General features: G+C 46.8%; 4 protein-coding genes across 11 annotated transcripts in view; 3 read left to right on the plus strand and 1 right to left on the minus strand.

The window, feature by feature from the left end:
• LOC1269168 (CDC42 small effector protein homolog) overlaps positions 1-1,909 on the plus strand; it is a 29,221-nt gene extending 27,312 nt beyond the window's left edge. For all 7 annotated transcript variants that reach the window (XM_061643905.1, XM_061643904.1, XM_061643906.1 and 4 more), the window contains 3 exons: positions 506-770; positions 864-970; positions 1,045-1,909. In XM_061643905.1, the coding sequence (XP_061499889.1) occupies positions 629-770; positions 864-970; positions 1,045-1,053 (258 nt within the window). In that variant the 5' untranslated portion in view covers positions 506-628 and the 3' untranslated portion in view covers positions 1,054-1,909. The remainder of the gene's footprint in view (positions 1-505; positions 771-863; positions 971-1,044) is intronic.
• A 596-nt stretch (positions 1,910-2,505) lies between these two features.
• LOC1269169 (histone acetyltransferase type B catalytic subunit) lies at positions 2,506-4,431 on the plus strand. 2 transcript variants are annotated; one of them, XM_307774.5, is made up of 3 exons: positions 2,506-2,686; positions 2,840-3,651; positions 3,727-4,431. In XM_307774.5, the coding sequence occupies exons 2-3, from the start codon at positions 2,881-2,883 to the stop codon at positions 4,210-4,212; spliced, it is 1,257 nt and encodes a 418-aa protein (XP_307774.3). In that variant the 5' UTR covers positions 2,506-2,686; positions 2,840-2,880; the 3' UTR covers positions 4,213-4,431. The 2 variants fall into 2 exon arrangements, with proteins under 2 accessions (XP_307774.3, XP_061497162.1); XM_061641178.1 differs by having other exon boundaries at positions 2,521-2,686; positions 2,840-4,431.
• Positions 4,432-4,546: 115 nt separating this feature from the next.
• On the minus strand, positions 4,547-6,994 carry LOC1269170 (peptidyl-prolyl cis-trans isomerase D). Its single transcript, XM_307775.6, has 4 exons — positions 5,999-6,994; positions 5,666-5,913; positions 5,268-5,585; positions 4,547-5,189 (listed from the first exon to the last, which is right to left on the minus strand). The coding sequence occupies exons 1-4, from the start codon at positions 6,093-6,095 to the stop codon at positions 4,704-4,706; spliced, it is 1,149 nt and encodes a 382-aa protein (XP_307775.3). The 5' UTR covers positions 6,096-6,994; the 3' UTR covers positions 4,547-4,703.
• Positions 6,513-12,321, plus strand: LOC1269171 (myotubularin-related protein 9). Its single transcript, XM_307776.5, has 4 exons — positions 6,513-6,569; positions 6,746-7,136; positions 7,704-8,641; positions 8,736-12,321. Exons 2-4 carry the CDS (start codon positions 6,987-6,989, stop codon positions 9,421-9,423), a joined length of 1,776 nt encoding a protein of 591 aa, XP_307776.4. The 5' UTR covers positions 6,513-6,569; positions 6,746-6,986; the 3' UTR covers positions 9,424-12,321.
• Positions 12,322-13,636: the final 1,315 nt, after the last annotated feature.

A 13,636-nucleotide genomic window follows, 5' to 3' on the forward strand; every position in this document is an offset into this window, starting at 1 on the left:
CATAGCTGTGGGGTCTCTGTTTTGGGGTTTGTGGGGTTTTTTTTTCTTCACCCTTTTTTGCTTGCAAATGCTTCAGTTTAGATCTTTTTACCTTACCACTCTCCTCCACTGATGGAAAGATCAGCTCAGCTGGTGGAGCTTGACATTGAACCCCCAGTCCTAATTGCAGACATGACTGGGCCATTTGTATGTGTGTGTGTGTGGGAGATTCGAAAATTATGAAACGAAAAATGGAACAAAATGTGCAGTAATAGTTACCTCAATGAAGACGCTCATTTACCGACATCCGGCTACGTGCTGCTGCGAAGTGATCTCATCTCAAGTTTTCCCTTTTCTATCAATTCAACTTACGCATGCACGTTCAAGGTCATATCAGAGAGCTTTTGCTGCTTTCCATGCAAAGCATAATCGTTTCTAAAGCCACCTAATTACTACCTCTTACTGTTGACATTGTCTTTCTTATGCACATACTAATCGATCCGTATCCGTTCACTTCCGCTTGCAGGATCAACTCGCTAGCGGAAAGCGCAGCACAACGCAGTCGTCAGATTCGTACTCGATCCCGGTAACGGACACAGCTGCCACCGTGGAGCAAAAGCACGGCCAGACGATTACCACCGGCAAGAAGATGGCCAGCACGGGTGACATCTGGCTGCAGTGGTTCTCCTGCTGCTTCCACCAGCCGCAAAGCCCGCGCCGCCGGAGGCACCACCAGCGCCTGCGAATAGATCGATCGATGATCGGCAACCCGACCAACTTTGTACACACCGGTAAGTGCTTTAGGACTGGAAGTGGTGATTAGTGTGGCATTAAACATTAGTAACTCTTTTTTTCATTTTGCCTTTCCGGTTGCACAATTGCAGGTCACATTGGCTCGAACGACGTTGAGCTAACCACGAACCATCTGTCTGTGTTGCAGAACCAAATGCAAAGTAAAGGTGGATACGAGATGAACTCGCTTAGGTTACAGGTACGTTGGGAGGGGATGGGTGTAAAATCTGTATCAAACTTGAATGTATTAAACTTTTCCTGTCTCCATTGCAGACTTGCTGATATTTGCCAGCTTTACGAGTAGATACCAGTACGCAGTCATCGTGAAACAAGCCTATGTTAATGGATAGCGGATCATTCTACTACACACCCGCTGCCGAGTCAAAATACTTCGCACTAAAATATGACCAGGGCAGGGACGCAACTCCGAGACGCAGCAAATGCGATGGATCCACATTATTGATGGAGAACCACGTGTGCTTAAAATAAGGTTGAAAAAAAGAATATCTTCTACATTTTAGGATACCACAGATATGAGAGCTTCAGATTGAGTGAAAATTTCACCATTAAAAAAGAAACTAAACCCGATAGCAATGTTGTTTCCCCTGGTGCGACGGGCGTCCAGACGCGCCCTGACTCGTCATTGTACATTTGTAAATAGCAGCTACGTTGATATTATCTATCGTTTTCACTATAATTTTTATTTGTTCAACCAGAGCGAGAGCAGCAAAGAAAAACGAACAAGAGCACTAAAAATGCAACAAAAACTTATCTTGTTTAATAACACACTGCCACACACACACACATACAAAAAATAGAAACGATCCAACCAAGAAGGACCAAGAACGATTTCTCTTCGATCTTGAAATAACACGTTACTTCCTTCGCTCTGCTAGATCGATAAGGCTACATAGTGGTTAAGTGAGAAAGGGAACGGCACGGCATCACAGCTCTGATTTTTGCAAAATTGTTACGATATGATATATCGTGTTCTCTTTTCTATTCATTAAAACAATGGACGTGTGCGTTCGTAATATAGTTCTGTAAGCCGACAAACCGGACGTGAGCGATAGCGTGTAAAAGCGGCTAATGTGCTAACAGATTATAGGAAATTAAACAAACATATTTTCACATAAAACAGGCGACTTTTTACTACACAATTGATGACAAAAACAAAGCTCAGTTTGATTGTATTTTTTTAAATTTTGTGTGTATTTCTAATGTAGCATATATATAAATTAATATAAATTATTACTTCTTCTATTTGGCGTAAACGTCCTACGCGGACATACCGGCCTATACATGCTTTCAAGACTTTATTCAATACCAAGTAGCCGGATAGTCAGTCCTTACTACGGGGTGACAATTCATTCCGGGCTTGAACCCATTACGGGCGTGTTATTGGGTCGTTCGAGTTGACGAATATACCACGGGATCGCTCCGGGAGATTAAAACATATTTAATGAATATACAACCGTTTTTCTCTAGCACGTGGAAAAATGTGTTTCTCCTAGGTGTCGAAATAATGAAATAAAAACAATTGATAAGATGCATAGGTGTTTGTATTGACAAGTAATCCATAAAAAAGGGGTTTTATTATTAAGGGGTAAAGGTTACGCTATATTCTTTGCGTATTCTAAAAAACATTAAAACAAAATTCACACACTTTCCCAATTTTATTTCGCAAGCACCGAAACCCTCCACCAACTGTCAAATCGAATGTTTGCCAAAACTGACAGCTGTCAGTGACGGCACCATTTGCGAAATGTTTGTGCTCGCTCGCTCGTTTCGGCGCCCTTCCAACTTGCTTGCGCTTTCACCCGGCCATTAAAAAAGTGTTTGCATAGGAAAACTGCACGTAAATTGCGATACTTGTCGCTGTGAAACAACTTGCCACTCAACACATTCCAAACGGGTAAGCTATAGGGCAAACCGTCCCCTATGTGCAGGGATTGTGGAACGGTAAACGAAAGCCCGCTTACACCGGTGAACCATCGCAAACAAGCTCTGTTTTGGCGCAAATTTAATCGGGACACTGTTTTGCCCCCTTTTTCCATCCCTGCTTTAGCTCGTTTGGTGTTCCTTTGCTGTACTGCTGTGTGAAACAAAATGTCGCAGCTCGCGGACCTGAAGGGATACGTCAGCTACGCGCTGGACTGCACCCGGTTCCGCCTGGTGCGCGACGAGTCGGATGTGGAGAACGAGGAGCTAGTGTTTGCGCCGGAGATGGCGCACCAGATATTTGGCGAATCGGAGAGCATCTTTGGCTACCGCGACCTGAAGATCGAAATCATGGCCTCGGCCGGTCCGCTCGATCTGTACTTCGACATTAGCTACGCGAAGAAGGTCGAGGAGCTGCAGACGGAGGGCCTGAAGGCGGACGATGTGGAAAAGTCGCTGGCGAGCATAGTGGAGAACGCGAGCTACTACACAAATTTGGACGAGTTCAAGCGTGTGCATGCGTCGAAGGCGCCCTCCTTCCGGCCGGTCGGTACGAAGGTGGACGAGTTCAAGCATCCGCTCGACGGGACGGAGCCGGGCTCGCGCACGTTCGAGGTGTACGTATCGAGCGCGGAAGATGCCGAGTACATGAAGTTCCATACGCGGCTGGAGATGTTTTCGTTCTGGTACATCGACGGGTTCAGCCGGGTGGAGATTGATCCGCTCTGGCTGTTTTTCACCGTGTACGAGCGCTACGAGCTGGAGAATAACAACGGGTCGGTGGAGGGCGACGTGTCCAACGTGCGGTACGCCACCGTTGGGTACGTGAGCGTGTACCAGTACTACTCCTACCCGAACAAGGTGCGGCCACGCATTAGCCAAATTCTCATACTGCCCCCATTCCAAAAACTGGGCATTGCGACGCGACTGATCAAGCATGTATGTATCAATTTACTTTCGGCGAGCAAAGCACCTTTTTGTGAATCTTTCTTCCGCATCTTTCCCCCTCTTCAGAGCACGTACGATTACTTCCGCAAGAAGGACAACATCACGGACATCACGTTCGAGGAACCGATCGAGGCGATCCAGCACATCCGCTCGGTGGTGGACGCGAGACGGTGCAAGCAGCTGCCCGCCTTCACGCGCGAAAAGCTGCTGGCCGGCTTCTCGAAGGAGATGCTCCATGCGGCCCGCGAAACCTACCTCATCAATCCGAAGCAGTGCCGGGTGGTGTACGAAATCCTGCGGCTCGGCGTCACCGACCTCGACAACGAGGAGCAGTACCGAGCGTACCGGCTGGAGGTAAAGAAGCGGCTGAACATGAACTACAGCCGCCATCGGCGCGATCTGGCCCGGGCCAAGAAGCGCGGCGTGGACGTGACGGCCGCCATGTGCGGACTGCCGAGCGTTTCCGAGCGCATCGAGTCGCTGAACGCGGAGTACAAGGAGGTGGAGGAGATCTATGGCCAGGTGCTGCAGAAGCTGCTGGCCGAACACTAGGAGAGCGGCAGGTTCCTTTTGCAGTGTGTTTTATCATCAACATTTTTTTGCGTTTGTCTTATCGTCTTTATTTGTTTATTCTCCCCTTTCATTGTGTTTTCTTGTGCCGTCGTATAACGGGAATCGATGTGTTTTAATGGTATTAAACATCGTAACCCGGGGAAATCCATCTAATTTTCAATAAAATGATAATTTTTGTAATTTTCATGTTGGAACGTAGCCGGATTATTGCATATGTATTGCGTTAAAAGGGGAAGAAAATCAGGAACCGATCGATCGAAATACTCGTGCGCATCCTTTTTCGGATGCTCCCACAGACGAAACCAACGTATGCTACGTTTGCTTAACATTTATTAACAACAATCATCTGCGGTTGGAGAACAAGCGTTTCCGAAAGCCTTACACATAACGAACACCACCACATACATTGAAACATGTATCCAAAAGGTATAGCAAAGATCGACAAACGGACAAATGGTACGAACCCATTCTTATTGGAACATTTTGGCGTACGCTTTCCGCTGCTGCTGCGTGTACTGCTGCAGATTCTTGCGCGATCGCTCGTACTCGTGCTGGATCAACCGATCGTCCGGTATCCGCTTCAGCGCTCGGCCCAGATCGTCCAGCGCCTGCTCGTAGTTGCGCTGCTCGTTCTGCGCAATGCCACGCCGGTACAGCGCCTTCGTGTTGTCCGGATCGATCGCAAGGGCCGCATTGCAGGCGCCCACCACGCTCGGGTAGTCTTTCAGCCGCAAACGTACCGCCGCTTGATTGAGACAGTTGAGCAGCTGAAAGTCGGCCAACAGTGTGCGTGTTCCGTCCCGACGCGGGGACAGTTTGTTCAGCTGGTTGGTGAAAAAGTTGTAGTACCGTTCCGCCTTCTTGTACCGCCGATTGGCCCGCACGAACTGATCCGCCTTAAAGTACCGGTTGCCAACGGAGCGAATGGCGTTCAAGTAGTGCAGCATCTCGTCCACCTACGGGAAATTTTTGTGAGGAGGCAAGAAGTGTTAATATATCGTAAAGTGGCCAATGCCAGCGATCGTTCGGCATACGGTAAACTCGTCGTAGAATCTGTCCCAATCTTCCGGAAACGGTGGCAAGCGGTCAACCTCATCGTCGTCATCGCTAACGCGCCAATCGTCACCGGGCGCTATCTGGCCACAGTCCTCGATCACGATCGGTACGAGTGGGTCACCGTCATCGTTCGAGTGTCGCTCCATCTCACCGACAATGCCACCACCGCGTATCACGTACCCAACCACCACGTTCGTCCCGTTCAGGTGGGGACACTCGCCCGACGTTATGAAGAACTGGGAATTGTTGGTGTGCGCTTTGCCCAAGTTTGCCATCGATACTGCTCCATCTTCGTGCTGCGGAGAGACAGACAGAGAGAGAGAGAGAGAGGGAGACTCCTTCCTGCACGGCATATCCTTCTACAAACCCCACCTACCAGCAGTGTAAAGTTCTCATCCTCAAACGTTTTACCGTAGATGCTTTCACCGCCAGTGCCGTTGAAGTGCACGATATCACCACCCTGCGACATGAACAACGATTTCACCCGATGAAACGGACTGCCCTTGTAGTGCAGTCGCGTGCCGGTGTCGGGCGCAATGCCACGCTCTCCCGTGCACAGGGCGCGAAAGTTTTCCGCCGTCCGTGGCACTACATCCGCCCGCAGCTCAATCACGATTCGACCGACTGGAAAGATTATGTGGGTTTGAAAAGTGTTGAAAACAGCAGCAGATTTCGGAAACGCAATAGCCAAAGGACGCCGTAGCCTTACCGCTCTCCTCGCCAACCTTTACATCCAGATACACTAACGGGTTTTTGGGATCGTGCACGGCCCGCTGCACTTTAATAACGTCTGTGGTCGTTCCCATCGAGATAGCTGAACCGCACAGCGGAAGGAATCACGCTTATTTGTGTTGCTGCTTCTGATGCAATCTGCACAATCGCGAGGGTGTTTTTGATAAGAGTTTGTTTTGTTTACGTTTTTTAGCGAGTGAGAAGCCGTTCTCACTGCGTGAGCCGATTGCTCACCTGCGTGAGCTGTTGGCAATTTGAAGGCAATTGGTAATCGTTGCAGTTTGTTAGAGGATGAGATCGATGTAAAATTGAATTTTTCGAAGCAATCTTTCACAAATTTTCTCTTAATTTGATAGAGTTTGCAAACGCATCGAAAACGGCAATTTTTTGCCACTTTCGTGACCACAACCGCTTCAACCGTTTCGTGAGACTGGTTCGCTTTTTGGCGACCTGGGAAATGTCACTTTTTGACAGCTGCAAACATTCGTGTTTAAGCCCACCAGGTCGAAATCTTGACACAAAAACAGAATCAACAGCGCAATCGAGACGTAAGTTGTTGGAGACCGCCGTCCCTTCTCTCAAATTTACAATATGTGAAAGTTCTGATACTGCTCCAATCGATGCCGCTTCCTGTCGCAAACGTTACAGGCTGCAGTTGAACGATTTTGGTGCCGTTCTCGGTCGTGGCTAATCGTGCGAAACGCAACACTTCGCCCTCTCCTAGGAGTTTCGTATACGTCACGTCGTCGGCGCGCTGTTGGTGGCTGGCCATTGTACATCTGGCAGGCTCTGAACAGCATCGTCGCAGCTACGCAAACGCGCTCTTACCTGCTGTGGGTCAGGGCAGAAACCACGGAGAAGCAATAGGATTACTGCCAGCAGATCGGTCCGTGTGTGTTTGAGTGCCCGCGCGAGCAAAACAACTCCTTCCGGGTGTTGGTGGAGCACGATTACCAGCCGTACGGATGGAGTTTGCAGAACTCATACTGACGCCCAAGCTCGATGGCGTGCTCTTGTACGATCAGCTTAGCGATCGACCCATCGACGGAACGCTCTGCGTCACTGGCCACCATTTGATACTGAGCACCCGGAAGGAAGGGGCCCAAGAGCTGTGGGTAAGTGTGAGGTTAAACAGTGCCTAATGCCGTCTCATTCCCGGTGTCCATTAGGGGTGGGCATCCATATGGTTACCATATGGATGCTGACTTTCCGGTCTTTGGCAGCTTTTAACGTAATGGATGGACTTGTTTTGGGTGCATTTGATGGCGATTTAATTGAATTACCCTGCCAAGCGTTGTGCTGCAGTGTATACGTTATGGTAGATAATTCAATTATAGCACCTTCCTGTTGAGGCACGCCATTTTCTTAACTCCACGCGTAGGTCACGGAAGAACGGCAAGCAGTTGCCAATTCAAAACGCTACACTACCCACCCTTACGTACGCGCAGCGCTTCTGAGGGTAAACCCATCCTGTGTTTTAATTTAACTATTCAATCAGTGACAAAAGCTCAGCGCCTACTCCAACAGTTTCCATGCGTTTACGCTCGTTGACCTTGGCGCATACAAGTCGTTATCATCGCTTCTCCTCCACTGCAACAACTTATCGCAGAAGCTGTGGGCTGTGGTGTGAAGCAAACTGGTTGCAATTTCTCATACGCTCGTATCCCTTCCTCTTTCCCCAGCTGCTGCACCAAAACATCGATCTCGTCGAGCGGAAACCGAACATCGTCAACAACGTCCTCGAGGGTGGCACCATCATACTGAAATGCAAAGATTTGCGCATCATTGCGTTGAAAATTGCCTCCCCCCAGGAGTACTTCAACATTTCCAACTCTATCGAACAGCTGTCGAACCTGGAGGAAACACGCATGCTGTACCCGTTCTTCTACATCCCGATGTACAACATCCTCGAGGACGGACACTCGCTGTACCGGCCCGAGCAGGAGTTTGGCAAGCTGCTCGCGAACGGAGACGGCGAGTGGCGACTGACGACGGTGAACAGTACGTACCAGGTCTGTCCAACGTACGGCGCTCGGCTGGTGGTTGCCCGCTCCATTACCGACGAACAGATCGTGCAATCGGCCGCCTTCCGCGATGGCGGCCGGTTTCCGGTGCTCTCCTATCGGCACGCGAACGGTGCGGCCATGCTGCGCAGTGCCCAGCCGCTGGCAGCGCCGGGCGTTACGAAGCGTTGCCGGGCGGACGAAGCCATCCTGAATGCGGTGCTCGGTCGGAGCAAGAAGGGCTTCATATTCGACACGTGGGCGAAGGGCAAGAGCAGCACGACCGAGACGGATCAGCACTACTCGCAGTGGAAAAAGGTGACGCGGCCGATCGGGCAGTTCAGCTCCGTGTCGGCGTTGTTAGATAGTTTTATCAAATTGATGGAAGCGTGCAACGATGTGCAGTGCAGCTCGGACAAGTGGCTGTCGCGACTGGAAATGTCCGGCTGGCTCGGGTACGTGCTGAACGCGCTGAATGCGGCCTGCGTGGTGGCGCAGTGTCTCGACCAGGAGGGCAGCCCCGTGCTGGTGCATGGTGGGAAAGGTCTGGATACTACGCTCGTAATAACCTCGCTGGTACAAATCATCCTTAATCCCGACAGCCGCACGATAAGGGGGTATGTTTGAAGCCAACTAGATGCTACAATTGTTCTGTTGTTATCGTATTGATTTTCTCAATTTTTCTCCAATTTCCTTTCGTTCATGATCCAGACTGCAAGCGCTCATCGATCGGGAATGGCTGCAGGGTGGCTACCCGTTTTCGACGCGCCACAAACACTCCTGCTACACGCCCACCAACCTGCGACGCAAAAGCTCGAGCGCCACGTTTCTGCTCTTTCTCGACTGCGTTTATCAACTGTACGCTCAGTTTCCCTGCAGCTTCGAGTACGACCATCGGCTGCTGGTGACCCTGTTCGAGCACAGCTACTTCAGCCAGTACGGTACGTTTTTGGGCGACTGCGAGCGTGACCGGGTGCAGCTGAAGGTAACTACGCGCACCACCAGCCTGTGGTCCCACCTTAACCGGCCGGAGGTGGTGAAATCCCTGCTCAACCCGCTGTACGAGCCGAATCCCGCCGTCATATGGCCGTCGGTCGCACCGCTCAGCATTGTGCTGTGGTCCGAGCTGTACACGCGCTGGTCGATCGATCAGTCGCAGCTGAAGATCAACTTCGGCCACATTCACGCGCTGGTCAGCCGGGAAAAGGATCTGCGCAGCAGGGTGGTAAAGTTACGCCGCCAGCTTGCCGATCTGCAGCGCGAGTATCAGATCGTGCGCGGTGAGAAAAATGGCAACAGTGACGAGCTGCTGCACGCCCGGCACGCGGAAATGGACGACCCGGGAGACGACGGCGATGAGGAAAGCGTTTCGTCCGACGCGTTGGGCTCTAGTAAGTAGAGTGCGGTAGGATAGAACAGAAGGCCTTACTCGGCAGTGCACGAGATATATGATACGTTAGAACGTTTAGGTTGCTGCCGAGAGGCAGTTCGTACCTTTTCTTTATTAACGGGGCCACTATGCTAGTCTGCCTTTCTTTTTTTTTTGTAGTGGCGAATCTGTTCAACATCCTGTATTGTGCACATGTCTGCCCGAGGGCGATCTCTTTTGTTTTGGAAGTATGTTATTACTGCCACATCGTAGTGTATGTGATATTTAAGCGCATTTTAAACAATTGTTTTATAACGTTTGCCGTTACACATGCCTCTCATGTAAAGCGGATCCATTGCAGTTGTGACACCGCTATTCGGCAATCTAATCGAAACTTATGACACTTCAAACGTATTGCAATTCATTTCTGGGAGACATCCTTTCCCCTCAGTCAAGCGGAGTCCTCAGTTTGGAGTAGTTTTGTGAGTTTTTTGAGAATGCAAATGCAATTATTCGTTTGTAGGGTATTTTTACGACGATTTCGCGCCTTACCTGCTGGACCCCGGTGAAAATCAAACAGTTAGTGAGGGTTAGTCCAAGCTTTATCAAATATTTTACTCAAAGCGTTGCATAAGGCTATAACCTCTGTACCTGGTGCTAAAAGTCCCTCTATTGCTAAACATTGATTTTAGTCAAGCTTAGTTAAGCTTATTAAACAATTTGGAATGCATTGCTCGCGACAGGCTTTAAAGCTTTTCGTTCGCTTAAGTGTACAGATAACCTTGGCGGTACATATCGTGTAATATGGCCTGTCCTGCAAGGCTACTGCTGCTACGTGTGTATTCTATTTGTTCAACGAACAACGGGCATGGAATAATTAAAGCATAAAAAAATGACTCAAAAAAGACATTTTCTATTACAAGATACGTAGCAATGGGTTGTTTAAACTTCCTCTTCGCTCTATCTGGGCATAAAACAATCACTCAAATTTCTGATAATGTTTTTGCTATACGTCGTACACCGTATTGTGTTCAATGGTAGCAATAATTATTGCTTAATTGCTCCTTTTTGAATATATTGAATTTATCATTCAGTTTCCTCGTTCATTCATCCAATTTTTTTTTAAACAGCCACCCAAATTTCTGATAATGATGTTGCTGTACGATCCAGTTAAATAATTCAAAGTTTTTTGGAACTGAGCAGATAGTTTTGCGTGTGCTCATTATATCGCTTCTTTTTTAGCTACATATCTTTGACTCTTATTGGAAACACGTGTTCCTTGTTGAGAATGTCTTCTTCAGTGGATTCACTCCCAACTCTCATTCGCTTTCTTCGTTGGGGATGTATTGTTCATAATATTTTGGCTCTATGTCACGGTCGCCATGTACTATCCACCATTTGGTATATGATATGTCCGAACTACTCGGACTATTGCACACAGGTTCTAGTTTTAAGATATGTATTTTGAAGTCAACTAAAGAGTGAGTGAGTGATGGTTGCTATGTATTACCATTGCATTTTCGTTATCCATTATCCCTGTGGTAACTGGGATCCAACAGTATAGATTCAGGGTTAACAAATGGATATCATCGGCTAATCGAGAGAAACTCGGACTCAGAACACTTAGCACTTCACTTAATATTTTTACGCTTTTATTTGCTTAACGTTTGTGTCACATGAGGTATCGATTTGGCGATTCCAATTGGAACTTGGCTTCCTCGTTCGGCGGATCCCTATTAATACTGAATGGTGTAGGAGGCTGTAGGAGGCTTATCGTGCGCATAGAATTTCTCTTCTTCAAAACTACTCCAAATCGTTGAAGCGTAGCGATACATAATGTTTCGATTAAGAATTGTACTGCATTTTATACTTAAAAGCTGCCATGCGTATTGCTCTATGAGTGCTTGTGTGTATAGTAAAACATATAAAACATCGTTGAAAGTGTGTAGCTCCAAGCAAAACAAACAAAAAAAAACATTCTTTCGCGCTATGTATTTATAAATTTCAAATCAACTCAGCGGACATGTGCACAATGTTCTTATCATAAGATAAAAGATAAAAAAAAGACATGGTCAATACTTACGAGAATAATGTATTTGCATAGGTATGATAGGTAGTTTAAGTAAGCTTGCTGTATTAAATCGAGAGCAAAAGAACAAGCAACAACAAAGGAAAAACAATAAGAAACCGATATCCTTCAGCAGTGATGTGTGGTTAGCAATCGTGTTAGCACTCGTTGTCAATTGTAAAATGTGAGGAAAATAGCAACAGAAAACGTATCATGAAACTCCTTGACTGCTACTGCGCGATAGTTAACACATCTGTTGCAGATCTACTAGCTTGTCTTGTAGCTAGTCGACCATTCGGGCTGTACACATTCCTTTACCCTTTTAATCAAATCCCAATTCATTGGGCGTGGATGGTATCGATGTGAATCACTCTTATAATGTGTAAACCATTGCAACATGACAAAATCAAAATAATTACCGATAAGAAGAGCTTAGTCCGCACTAACAAAAAAAAAGGTCACACATCACCACGGTCGTCCTGCGAAGCCACTTTTACTACTCTCACTCTACTAAATGACGTCCTTTTTAATAAAACGCTCGCCTTATATTCATCTGCTGTGGATTCAAAATAAAAAAAAAAACAAAAGCGCAAAGAGGCAACGCAAAAGTTGTCGGATGGAGTTTTAAAGCTGTAAGCAAAGGTAAAATCGACTACCTATACCCGGTTCCCCCTATCTCCTGGTCGCCGTGTAGTACTCCTGACAAAGTCTCTCTCCGACCTCCCCGTGTTCTACCACAGGACAATAGCATTTTAAACGAACAGACAGACAGACAGACAGACAGACAGAGGCCTATCGAATCGGAAACCCATACCATTGAGCATAATGTAATAAAAACAAATGTTAATTTTACTATCAAAGCAAAACGCGAAAGCATTTTGGGGATTTATTGAAAGAAAGTAGATAATGTTTGTTGCTTTATCTTTATTCGTTTATTATTTTAATAATACATTCTATCCCACTGCCCATCCCAAAGACACTAGTAATAACACCAAATGTTGCAATAATGCCAGCACCATTCGTAGAATCGTTTGCTTCAATAGATGAATTACAGCGCCCGATGAAACATCACATCTCGATCCGAAGTCGGTGGTGATCTTCATTTCAATATGAATGCTTTTAATCTGACCTAATTTAAATGCGACCGCCAGATCGTCAGTTTGCAAAATACCCGTTTAAGCATATGACGGGCAAAACTCGTTCCAACCGTTTTTAATAGACACTGTTTAAGCTTTTGCCGTAGTATGCCAATTATGAGAGGTTAAGTTGTTTAATTTGGTTAACATAGAAGATTTTATAATTGTTGCCGATGGCGCCATAGAAGAAACACGTCGACGGGCCACATCTTGCTCCCAGCCCTGTTTCTACTCGCAATGGCTTACAACTTTTTGCTCACATCGATTTTTTTTTTCTAGCACGAGATTGATATTCATAGGTCTTTTCTTCGTCTTTTTCTTCTTCTTCTTCTTCTTCTTCTTTTTGTCAGTCAAAATTGTTGAGAAGGAGGATTCGATTCCCGTGTACCAGGCCAGCTATTACAAAAGACAGTTGTAAATCATTCACTTCTTCATTGATGCTTCTCGCTCGGGAAGTTTAAGTCCATCACCGGTGCTGCGCGGTAGACATGAAAAGCAATCATAAAGCTGAGAAGGGAAAAAACACGATTATTCAGGCGTCATCTATGAATTATGTAACGCTAATAGGTGGGGGGGGGGGGTTGGTTCACCGTCAGCCTTTTTTCTGTCTGAGTTGATCAATTGTCGCAAACATTACCGATTTTGTTCGTAAGCTGTAGGACATGCGTAACATATTAAACATCACTTGTTATGTGTGAAATGGAATAATCAATTTGATGATGATACAACATCTAAAGCAAAGGGAATTTTTCTAAAGATAGGCATGTTTATGGAGGACCAGGAAGATGGCTGGATGAAAAACGCTTCTGATGATGGTGATGCAAGTACATTGCAACCTGTGCTGAGGATCCGATTTTCAGATTCTTTTGGAATTTTGGATTGCTGCATGGGAACACTTTTCTTTATATAAAATATAATGTAACTTTTTGTTTACAGTCTTTTCCCGAGTTACGCGAATAATGCGTCCCGGAGACATTCGCGTACCTCGGATAACATTTTGCAGCCAACACATAACTTGTATAACCATGTTTTTTTTTAT

The sequence above is a fragment of the Anopheles gambiae genome, chromosome 2 (assembly GCF_943734735.2).
Source record: "Anopheles gambiae chromosome 2, idAnoGambNW_F1_1, whole genome shotgun sequence".
NCBI lineage: Eukaryota > Metazoa > Arthropoda > Insecta > Diptera > Culicidae > Anopheles > Anopheles gambiae.